We start from the raw sequence: 11,348 nt of genomic DNA on the forward strand, positions 1-11,348 counted from the left end.
GGGGGATAAAGGAACGTGAGAAAGGCCAAGAAAAACAGGAATCATCGAGTAAACAACACAGCAAATGTTAACCATTGAATAAGAAGAAAAGGAAAGCAGATAGGTGGGGCCCCAGGAGTAAAGATATTTAAGAGCAGGGCGTGGGCGCTCACGCGGCCAGCGGCCCTCTCACCCCCGGAGGGGCGGCGGCACGCCCGTGACCCCGTCCCTGGACGCGAGGCTGCCTCACAGGCACTCGTCCCAACCAGCTGGAGGCCCAGGAGCCCCGCAGTCTGCGGAACACTGACGCCGGGAGCCCGTCGCCGAGGCAACGACGCCGCCCCGCCCACGCGCCCACGGGACACACCTTTGATTGGCTGGTTCCCGGTGGCTCCGCCCATCCTGCTCCCCAGGGCTCCGCCCCGTCGCCTTACCCGCGCGCTCCAGTCCGCGCCCCCGAGGGACAGGCCTGCCGATGGGGGGAGGGTCACCCTGGTGCCGCCTGCCCCTGGCCGGTGCGCCCGCATTTCCCGTCCGGCTGCCCCATCCCAACTTCCGGTTTCCCGGCTCTCTGGCGGCGCCCGCCTCTGGGCACCGTGCGAGGGGACAGCCGGCGCGGGTGAGGACCGCAGGGTGGACACACACTGCGGGGCGGGACACATACGGCGTCCCCTGTGGGGAAACTGAGGCTGTCTGCGCGCAGGCCCTTGCTGCTGACCCGCTCCCTCTGTGTGACACATAGCGCATTAAATATAAAAACACAAAGAAAACATGCAGCGCGTTAGCACCAAACAACCATTCATCAAAGCAGGGGAAGCAGGTTTCATTCGGTAACTGCTGACAGCAGGGGAAGAGCTGAGCTCTCTCCGACTTGTGCAGAGGTGACCGGGGTTTCCAAGGGAGACCGAGGGAGGGGGAGAACAGGGCTCACTAGAGTCAGAGAAGTGAACGATCACAAAGAGCAGGCCAGCGTGGGTGTGACTAGGCCAGGCGTGTCCGCTGGCAGGTATGGAAGTCAGGAGTCTGGTACTTACAGCCCTTCGTCCTATGGCAGTCTCCCTCCCTCCCTTCCCAGCCCTCAGACTCCCTCCTCTGCGTGCCACGTGGTCCCTGCTCAGAATCTTTTACATTCTTTTTACTCCACTTCGTACGAATAAAATGTAGAGCTGCCATTTGTTTTTACTTTATCTCATCCTTTTAAAAATTCAATTTTTGTGAATGCTTTGTTTTATTTATTTAAATTTCAAATCCAACTTAGTGAACATAGAGTGTAATAACGATTTCAGGAACAGACTTTAGTGATTCATCACTTACATGTAACACCCAGTTCTTATCCCAACACGTGTCCTCCTAATGCCCCTCACCCATCCAGCCCATCCCCCACCCAACACCCCGCCAGCAACCCTCAGTTTGCTCTCTGTATTTAAGAGCCTCTTATGCTTTATGTCCCTCTGTTTTTATCTCATTTTTGCTTCCCTTCCCTTATGTTCTTCTGTTTTGTATCTTAAATTCCACCTATGAGTGAAATCACGTATTTGTCTTTCTCTGACTCATTCCGCTTAGCATAAGACACTCTAGCTCCATCCATATTGTTGCAAATGGCAAGATTTCATTCTTTTTGATTGCCGAGTAATATTCCTTTGGATATATACACCACATCTTCTTTATCCATTCATCAGTCCATGGACATTTGAGCTCTTTCCATACTTTGGCTATTGTCGATAGTGCTGCTGTAAACATTGGGGTCCATGTACTCCTTCGAATAAGCACTCCTGTATCCTTTGGATAAATACCTAGTAGTACAATTGCTGGGTCATAGGGTAGTTCTATTTTTCATTTTTTGAGGAGCCTCCATACTGTTTTTCAGAGTGGCTGCACCAGTTTGCATTCCCACCAGCAGTGCAAAACGGGTCCTCTTTCTCCACATCCTTGCCAACGTCTGTTGTTGCCTAAGTTATTCATTTTAGCCATCTGACAGGTGTGACGTCGAATTTCATTATGGTTTTGATTTGTATTTCCCAGATGATGAGCGATGTTGAGCATTTTTTCGTGTCTCTTGGCCATCTGGATGTCTTCTTTGCAAAAGTGTCTATTCATGTCTTTTGCCCATTTCTTCACTGGGTTATTTGTTTTTTTGGGTATTGAGTTGGATAATTTCTTTACAGATTTTGGATACTAACCCTTTATCAGATATGTCGTTTGCAAATCTCGTCTCCCATTCTGTCGGTTGCCATTGAGTTTTGCTGATTGTTTCCTTCACTGTGCAGAAGCCTTTTTATCTTGATGAGGTCCCAATGGTTCACTTTTGCTTTTGCTTCCCTTGCCTCCGGAGACGTGTTGAGTAAGAAGTTGCTGCAGCCGAGGTCAAAGAGATTGTTGCCTGTTTTCTCCTCTAAGATTTTGATGGCTTCCTGTCTTATGTTTAGGTCTTTCATCCATTTTGCGTTTATTTTTGTGTATGGTGTAAGGAAGTGGTCCAGGTTCATTCTTCTGCATGTTGCTGTCCAGTTATCCCAACACCATTTGCTGAAGAGACTTTCTTTATTCCATTGGATATTCTGTCTGCTCTGTCAAAGATTAGTTGGCTATACATTTGTGGGTCCATTTCTGGGTTCTCTATTCTGTTCCATTGATCTGTGTGTCTGTGTTTGTGCCACTACCGTACTGTCTTGATGATTACAGTTTTGTCATACAGTTTGAAGTCCGGAATTGTGATGCCTCCAGCTTTGGTTTTCCTTTTCAGGATTGCTTTGGCTATTTGGGGTTTTCTGGTTCCATAAAATTTTAGGATTATTTGTTCTAGCTCTGTGAAGCATGCTGGTGTTATTTTGATAGGGATTGCTTGTGAATGCTTTATAATGTAGGGGGGAAAATCAGCTAATGATAAGAATCAGGGCCCTTGGAAAAATGGCTGGTCCTAGCACCAGAGCAAGAAATACACAAGATGAATCTATAGATGGTGGGAGGGGAAACCGGACAGGCTCTCTAGAAGTGGCAGAATATTCTAAAGCTGAAATCTACATATGCTGTGACAGAGCGATTCACTCCTGGGTAGAACCCAGCAGTAACTCACATTTATGGTCACCAGAGACATGTAACTCCAAACCAAAACCCACCAACTGTCTAGCCACAGTAGGATGAACAAATAATGCACCAGGAAATACCGTTCAGGGAAAAAGCAAAAACATGGATTGAGTCTCCCACTGTGGAGTAAGGCCAGATGAAGAATTCCTTGGGGCACCTGGCTGGCTCAGTTGGTAGAGACAATGTTGTAGGGTCAATGCGACTCTTGATCTGAAGGTTGTGAGTTTGAGCCACATGTTGGGTGTAGAAATTGCTGAAAAATAAAATCTTAAAAGAAAAAACTTCTTATTGTGTGACTTCATTTACGTGAAGTTCAAAACCAGACCAGACAAACCTGCTGTGGTGGGAAGTCAAGATGATGATTATGGGGGAGGGAAGTGGCCAGGAGGGCTGCAATGCGAGGGCTGTTTTCACCTGATGCAAACTCATGACACTCTACATTTTTGGTTTGGGTACATTTCTGTACATTACACCTAAAATTTTTCTTTAACATAAAAAAAAACAAAAACAAAAAACGGGAAAATGGGTGCCTGGCTGGCTCAGTCAGTGGAACATGCAGCTCTTGATCTTGAGGTTGTGAGTTCAAGCCCCAGGGTGGGTGTGGAGATTACTTAAAAACAAAATTATAAATAGGGGCACATGGGTGGCTCAGTTGGCTGAATATCCAACTTCGGCTCAGGTCGTGATCTCATGGGCCATGAGTTCAAGCCCCACACTGGGCTCACTCCTGTCAGCGCACAGCCTGCTTCAGAGCCTCTGTCCTCCTCCCTTTCTGCCCCTCCCCGACTCAATATAAATAAGCATTAAAAAATTAAAAAATAAAATCAGGGCACCTGGGTGCCCTGAGCCACCTGGGTGGCTCAGTCGGTTGAGCATCTGTCTCTTGATTTCCACTCAGGTCATGATCTCGCAGTTCCTGGGTTCGAGATCACACTGGGCTCTGTGCTGACAGTGCAAGGCCTTCTTGGGATGCTCTCTCTCCCTCTCTCTGCCCCTCCCCTGCTCGAGTCAGCTATCAAAATAAATAAATGAACCTAAAAAAAAATGTAAATGAGGGGCGCCTGGGTGGCTCAGTCAGTTAAGCATCTGACTTCAGCTCAGGTCATGATCTCCCTGCCGCCCCCCCACCCCCCGACCCTGCTCCCGACCCAGTTTGTGAGTTCGAGCCCCGTGTCAGGCTCTGTGCTGACAGTTCAGAGCCTGGAGCCTGCTTTGGACCCTGCGTCTCCCTGCCTCTCTCTGCCCCTTCCTCCACTCATGCTCTGTCTCTCTCTGTAAAAAATAAATATATGTTAAAAAAAAAAGTAAACGAAGTGAAACCAGTTAGGCCATTGCTATGGTCCAGGCAAGTGACAATGGAGGCTTGGACTCAGATGACAGCAGCAGAAGTAAAGAAATGGGCACATTTGGAAAACGTACGGAACTCGGCGACGGATGAGATGTAGGATGAGGCAACTCAAGGGGATCCGGGATAAATCCCAATTCCTGGCTTGCGTGACCGAACGGACTGTACTACATTTACCGAAACAGAGAATACCAGAAACAGAGATCTGATGTGAAAGACGCATCGGATCCACATTTAGTGAGGACACAGCGGAGCATGACAACAAAGCCACTGTCGTGGAGCGTGCGTTTCAGTGGCCGTGTGCGTTTGGCTTTGAAAATGAAGACTTTAGGGGCATTTATGAGACACCCAAAGAGTTGAGAAATAAAATATAAATACAAGGATATTGGCATTGAGAATGGTTATTGAGGCCACAGTGGCTACGAAACCAAAAAGGGAGGTATATTAGTTATTTATTGCTGTGTAACAAATGATCCCCAAAACGTGTGACACCCCTCCCTCCTGCTGGATTCGGTTTCTTAGAAGTGAATCACTAAATCCAGCCCCCCCCCCCACACACACACAGGCAGTGGATTACACAGGGGTGGGTCAGAGCAGACCCAAGGTCACCGGAGGCCCCCAGGCCGGAGCCGTGCAGAGTGCCAATATTTAATGCTCGGGCAAAGAAAGCGAAGCTGGTGAAGAAGGCTGAGAGGAGACAACGGGAGAAACAGGGAAGACAGAAGATAGAGGATAGGTAAAAAGGAAGGAAGACAGAAGATCAAATCCACTGAGCGGTCAACTGGGAACCAGTGACCCGCTGAGGCACGCTGTGTGGCTGACAGTCCCGTGCGGGGACAGACAAGAGCCAAGCAGACAGAAAGCAGCAAGTGAATCACCGTCTGTGGCAGGTGCTGGGACGGGAACAGAGCGCACTGGGAGGGGACACTTTACCAAGGGTGGTTTCCGCGAGGAGACGGCCGTTGAAGATGGAAGAGGAGGTCTTTGCGGAGGGTCACACTGAGCTGCGAGGTGCTTCGGGGGTGTCTTTAGGACTCAGCACCACGGCAGAAGACATCAAGACCAAAGTCAAGAACGACCAGACCGCCCCTTGTGACAGCCGCTTCCCCAACCAGAGCCAGACCCGGAACTCCTGGCAAAACCACCTAGACTTCCAGCGCTGTGAGAAGGCGATGACTGCTAAAGGGGGTGAGGTCTCCGTGTGCAAACGGTACCGGCGTGTGTACAAGTCCCTCTGCCCCATGCCCTGGGTGGCAGCCTGGGACGACCGCCGGGCGGAAGGCACGTTTCCCGGGAAGCTCTGAACTGGCTCCCCGCAGCTCTCGCCTGTATTCCATTCTTCTCCTAGGGCAGTGAAGGGGGGGCCTGGGTACATGGTGATCCCCACCCTGGGATCCTGAAGCATGGCTTAACTAATCATAAATACTCGTTGGAAAAGTTAAAAAAAAAAAAAAAAAAAAAGAAAGAAAAAGATTGAAGAGAAGCGGACAAAGGGCGAGGGTGAAAGCCTCCTTTCCAGGCCAGCATGGCGAGGTGGGATGGAGCTGGTGTGTTCAGAAACAGAAAGGCAAAGGAAAAGAGGGCAGAGGGTGTGACCATGGCAAGAAGAGGTCTTAACAGCCATCTTTCCCTGAGCTGGAGAAGGATTTCTCCCCTTTGCCCTGAATTATTCTAACTGGAGGAATCCTACAGAAATAGAAAATACAGGAAAACGTGTCTTTCTTCTGCAAGCTCCCTCTGTCTCTTTTTAATGGGTATTGATTTAGTTTTGAGAGAGAGAGCAAGCGAGTGGGGGAAGGGCAGAGAGAGAGCAGGAAATAGGATACCAAGCAGGTTCTGTGCGGTCAGCGCAGAGCCCGACACGGGGCTCGAACCCACAAACCGTGAGATCATGACCTGAGTGAGAAGCAGATGCTCAACCAACTGAGACACCCAGGCGCCCCTGAAATCTCTTAAAAGATGAGAGAGGAAGGTTCCATCAGCCAGGCGCTCTTACTGGCCTGGCTGATACTAGACCTGAAGTCTTTTTCACATTTAATAAGAAAAGTTGTACACCTGAAACTGATTATAACACCGCGTGTTAACTATGTTGGAATTAAAATTTAAAAACGTAGTTAAAAAATAATTATTAGCGGCATCTGGGTGGCTCAGTCGGCTGAGCCTCTGACTTCAGCTCAGGTCATGATCTCCCCATTCGTGAGTTTGAGCCCCGCATCAGGCTTGCTGCTGTCAGCTTGTCAGTGAAGAGCCTTCCTGGGATCCTCTGACACCCCCCCCCCCCGCCCCGTCCCTGCCCCTCTCCAACTTGTGCTCTCCCCTCTCCAAAAAATAAATATTTTTTAAAAAATATAATTTGGTGTGAACTTTAAAAAATTCCAAGGTAACAACGAGAATAGTTTATGTGTGCATTTTCAAGATAATTTTAGGAGATATTGAAATATACCCCAAATAGGTAGATTTTCATTAAAAATCTCTCTTTTGGAGGTTTATCACTCACTAAGTGGAAATAAATAACAACTCAGCAATTTCACAAGAATTTTCGTCTATTACTGAGTAATGCTGGGAGAGGGGAGTGTAGGGGACTTCAACGTTCAATAAGCCCTTTTTTTCCTGCAAAGTAACTTTAGTTAATGAGAGGGGTCCAAAGAATCCCAGCTTTGGTGACCCGGCGTTGCCCAGACTATAAGCCTCATGGGGGCAGCACTTGTCTGTTTAACTCGGCACTGGGTCCCTGGGGTCAAGGACAGTACCAGACACACAGGAGGGAAGCAAACATTTCCCGCAGGAATGAATGAATGAATGAATGAATGAATGAATGAATGAATGAATGAAATGGTGCACAACCGCGATGGGCCAGCAACAAACAGGATTGTTAGCCAAGCCCATGCTCGGCCACAGGTTTAGAAATGGAGCTGGTCTCCACCTCTCTGACATATTTCCAGGAGAGGTAGCATGTCTGAGTCGGAGGCCTGAAAGTCAGTGCTAACAGCGAAACCCGAGCCTTCCGGCTGAGCCAGTTCCCCAGGCCTCCCTGCGCGCCCCGATCCTTACCCGTGGAGGCCACGTTCTAGCAGTTCTTCCCAATCGTATCCATACAGGCTCGGTTGTCCCCACACCCAGGGCTCAGACATGGCCACGTCCTCGAAAGCCACAGCCACGGGGAAGCAGGTCAGTCTTGGGGGAAGGGGCAAGTCAGGGACGACCGGGAGGGGTCCAGATCTGGGTGTGGGAGGCGCCTCCGCCCGGGGGTTGGCTTTTGCGGCCCCTGCCCAGGAGGTGGAGTTTCTAGGCTCCTCTCTGGGGTGGGATTTCCCGACCTCTCCCAGGAGGTGGGCGGTGTTGGAGCTCCCGGCCCCTCCCAGGAGGTGGAGTTTCTGGGCTCCTCCCTGGGGTGGGGTTTCCCGACCTCTCCCAGGAGGTGGGCGGTCGTGGAGCTCCCGGCCCCGCCCAGGAGGTGGAGTTTCTAGGCTCCTCCCTGGGGTGGGGTTTCCCGACCTCTCCCAGGAGGTGGGCCGTGGTGGAGCTCCCGGCCCCGCCCAGGAGGTGGAGTTCCTAGGCTCCTCCCTGGGGCGGGGTTTACCGACCTCGCTCAGGAGGTGGGCTGCGGTGGGGCTACCGGGGCTGGGCGCCTGCACACTCTGCGTGCTGTGGGTCTCGCGGGCCGCCTCCTAAGCCATTTCGTCTGTTTGGACACGTGCCAGCTCTGGGCCAGGTGTGGAGGACGCGGAGCAGATAAGGGAAACACCACTTGTCCAGAGGGAGCTTGTAGTCCAGTGAGGCCCACACTAGACAGTGAAAATAAAGGAACAAGATTAATCCCAGGTGCTAAGTGCAGGAAGACAACCACCTGGCTGAGGAGCCAGAGCGAGCTCAGGTGTCCCCGGGTCCCCAAAACAGGGCACCGCGAGAGTGCCCGCGGGCTCTGAACCGCCGGTTCCTACGAGGAAAACGCCCTCCGGGCTGCGGCCGCCCAAGAGCACGACCCCAAAAGACACCTTAGAGCAAATGCAGTCTTGACTTTGGAGGCCGAGTTGGGCTCAAGGCCAGTGGTGAGGTCACTTCCCTTCCCGGAAGTCCCTGCTTCGTGTTTGGGAAACCTGGGATAAAAGCCACCCGGCAGGATTCTTGGGAAGATCTTTGTTGGTGTTGATGGCGCCCTTTCTTCCCCCATCACGTGATCCTGTTGTGTTATTCTTAGCCCGGGACTGCTCGGCACACGGGCGTGTAAGCCTTCTGAAGTCAGGGCCGGTTCCTCCTGCTTACCCCAGCCCCTGCAACTGTGCCTGGCACAAAACTGGCCCTTGGCAAAGATTTGTGGCGTGAATGAAATGCCCAGCAGAGAGCCCCACGACACAATAGGCATTTTAAAATGGCACCTCTGGGGACGCCTGAGTGGCTCAGTCTGTTAGGCTCAGGTCATGATCTCACGGTTGGTGAGTTCCAGCCCAGCGTCCAGCTCTCTGCTGTCGGTGCAGAGCCCTCTTCGGATCCTCTGTCCCCCCTCCCCCTTTCTGCCCCTCCCCCGCTCATGCTCTCTTTCTCTCTGTCTCAAAAATAAATAAACATTTAAAAAAATTTTTAATAAAATAAAATGGCAGCTCTGGTCCCCTCAGAAAATACAGGGTGACAGACACCCCCAAGAAGAACAGGACAAGTCCTGATGAGGGGGGGTGAGTTCTTACCTGGAGGGGGAGTTAGACTCTCCTACTCAGTCCCAGGTTGGACTCTGGATTAGCCGCTAAATCCTCATTTCTCTGGCCCCTCCCTCTCCCCACCCCACTCCCAAACTGGGAGGTTAAGGGTTAACTCTAGGAAGCCCCCTCATTACCTGGATGGGACCAGAGCTGGGAACTTCCTGTTCAATTTTCCGGGAGCCCTTTCCCAGTCTGGCTGAGGCTGACTCTGGCCCTGGGGCCCTCAAAGAACCCTTAGCAACCCCCCCCCTCTGGAGTGGGGACCCCGAGTGGTGAGTTGCAAGGAAGCCTGGGGTAAAGGCTGCCAGGACAGACACAAGGGGTTCCTAGCAGCTTGGAGGGAAAAGAGGGACCTGGGCCTCAGCGAAGGGATGGGGGATTGGGAAACTGGAAAAGAAAACAGTCTTGGAAGGATGTGGGTGGTCTATGCTGGGAGCCCAGTGCCAGCCAGCTCTGGGGCCATCGAGGAGGGTGGCGGGACTTCCTGTAACATGGGCTTGCTGTACCCACTGGGGAGGGGAAGCCAGGCAGGCTCCATGTGCCCCCAGGTGGCCGGCCGGCCTCCTGGACTCAGCTCACCACCCGGAGGGGAGCCTGGCCAACAAAAAGTAGCCTGTGACTCTCCTGCCAGCTGTGTCCAGGGAGAAAGGGAAGGTCCCCGGCCAAGGACCCGGGCTCGGGGCTCTCCCGTTGTCTGGGTGGGTCCTGCGGCCGCACTGCCACCCCGGGCTGGTCCAGCCCTTGCCTCCCACCTCGCTGGGCTCCAGATTAAGCTGGTCGGATATCGGAGGGTAGCTGAAGAGCTCTCACCCCCCACAGATGTGCATATGAACAGAGCTTTTGTCCTGGAGACTGGGGGGTGGGAAGGAGAGGCTCTGCAGCCAAATTCCCTTAAATTCCTCCTCTTTCAAGCCTTACCACCTCACCTGAAGTTTCCGGGCACCCCTGCCTGTGTCTAGGCCTGAGGGCTAGAACTCAGAATCTCCTTATTTTTTCTGAATCGCGCCGTGATATTCTGGCTAAGACGAGGCAAATCGCACCGGGAGGGAGGGGAACTGGGTCCTTTTCTGTTTCCGAGCTTTTGCACCCTGAGTCAAGATCAGTGTTTTCACCTTAAAGACAATCTTGGCTCCCCCTGCTGTGACCTTGAGCAAGGCACCCGTCGGCTCCCACTGTGGCCTCTGCGCTTGTCACATGGAGAAATTATACCCCGCCCCGTGGGCTGGGGGTGGACGAAGCAAGCCTGAGTTGAGAGCCCCTCCAGATCGGCACTCAGTACCTGCCAGCTATTATCACGAGGCTGCTGGTCACACGCGATCGGTTCTATCCTTTCGCTCCTGCTGCCCAAAGAGTGAGACAAAAGCCCATTCTCTTCAACACTTATCAGAGACTTTTTCTGCACCAGTTTCGAGTGCTTTCCTCAGTAAGTACAGCTGCCAGGCGGCCATCCTCGTTGTGTTACTGCTACTAACAAACACGGGAGCCGCTTCAAGCACGAGGCGAACGGTTGTGCTCGAGACGCAGCTCCTACTCGCAGGCGGAGGGGAGAGACACCCTCAGCCATGGTCGTGGCCCAGCGTGACCACGGACGGGTAGATGCAGGTTGCTGGTGTGTCGGGGGGGGGGGTCCCTGAAGAGAGACGTCAAGGGGTGAGAGGCGCCCCGTGGGGTGAGATGCCAAAGTGCAGGAAAGGATGCCACCGCTGGGCGAGCGAAGGAGGGACGGGGAGGGGGGCTGGAGAGAGGCTGGAGCCACCATGGCTGCCCGGGGGCAGGTGGCCAGGATGTAACCCTGGGCCTTTGTTTCAGCATCCCCGGGCTCTCCCTCTCTGAGGTGGAAGCGCTGGGCCGGGTATAAAACCCGCTCTTCCTCTGTTCTGTCACACCGCGCCTCACTCCCCCCACCAGAACAGGAGGTCCCTTCCGCCCTCAGCCCTGCAACAAGGAGGCTCCTCCACAAACCGTCCAAAGCTCTTGACGAGGCTGACTTCCCCCCGGCCGCATTGCCAAGGCAGGCGCCTGACGGGAATGACTGTTAGCTGCGCTCACTTGTGGTTTTGCCCAGCAGTAACTAGAACAGCAGTTGTAGCGTCCAAGCACCCACCGGGTGTGGTCTGCAGGTGGCGGGCACCTCTCTGCTGTCTCTAGGTGGTGGGGAGTGATGTCCCTCTGCCTGGGATGTCCCTGGCGTGGGGCTCGGGGAACAGGTTTGGGAGAAGCTCATTATCGGTAGCCCTGAGGCCAGA

At 52.7% G+C, this 11,348-nt stretch overlaps 2 protein-coding genes across 3 annotated transcripts in view; one reads left to right on the forward strand and one right to left on the reverse strand.

Annotated features, from left to right (window-relative positions):
- Window positions 1–7,635, reverse strand: part of ZNF205 (zinc finger protein 205) — an 18,265-nt gene extending 10,630 nt beyond the window's left edge. For both annotated transcript variants that reach the window (XM_040459229.1, XM_040459228.1), the window contains exon 1: window positions 7,460–7,635. The gene's annotated coding sequence lies outside the window, so the exon portion shown is untranslated. The remainder of the gene's footprint in view (window positions 1–7,459) is intronic.
- Window positions 5,377–5,847, forward strand: LOC121019824 (cytochrome c oxidase subunit 6B1-like). The gene has a single exon (XM_040459633.1). It carries the CDS (start codon window positions 5,377–5,379, stop codon window positions 5,710–5,712), a length of 336 nt encoding a protein of 111 aa, XP_040315567.1. The 3' UTR covers window positions 5,713–5,847.
- Window positions 7,636–11,348: the final 3,713 nt, after the last annotated feature.

This window comes from Herpailurus yagouaroundi, unplaced genomic scaffold, assembly GCF_014898765.1.
Source record: "Herpailurus yagouaroundi ecotype Mexico unplaced genomic scaffold, PumYag 222, whole genome shotgun sequence".
In the NCBI taxonomy this organism is placed as follows: Eukaryota; Metazoa; Chordata; class Mammalia; order Carnivora; family Felidae; genus Herpailurus; species Herpailurus yagouaroundi.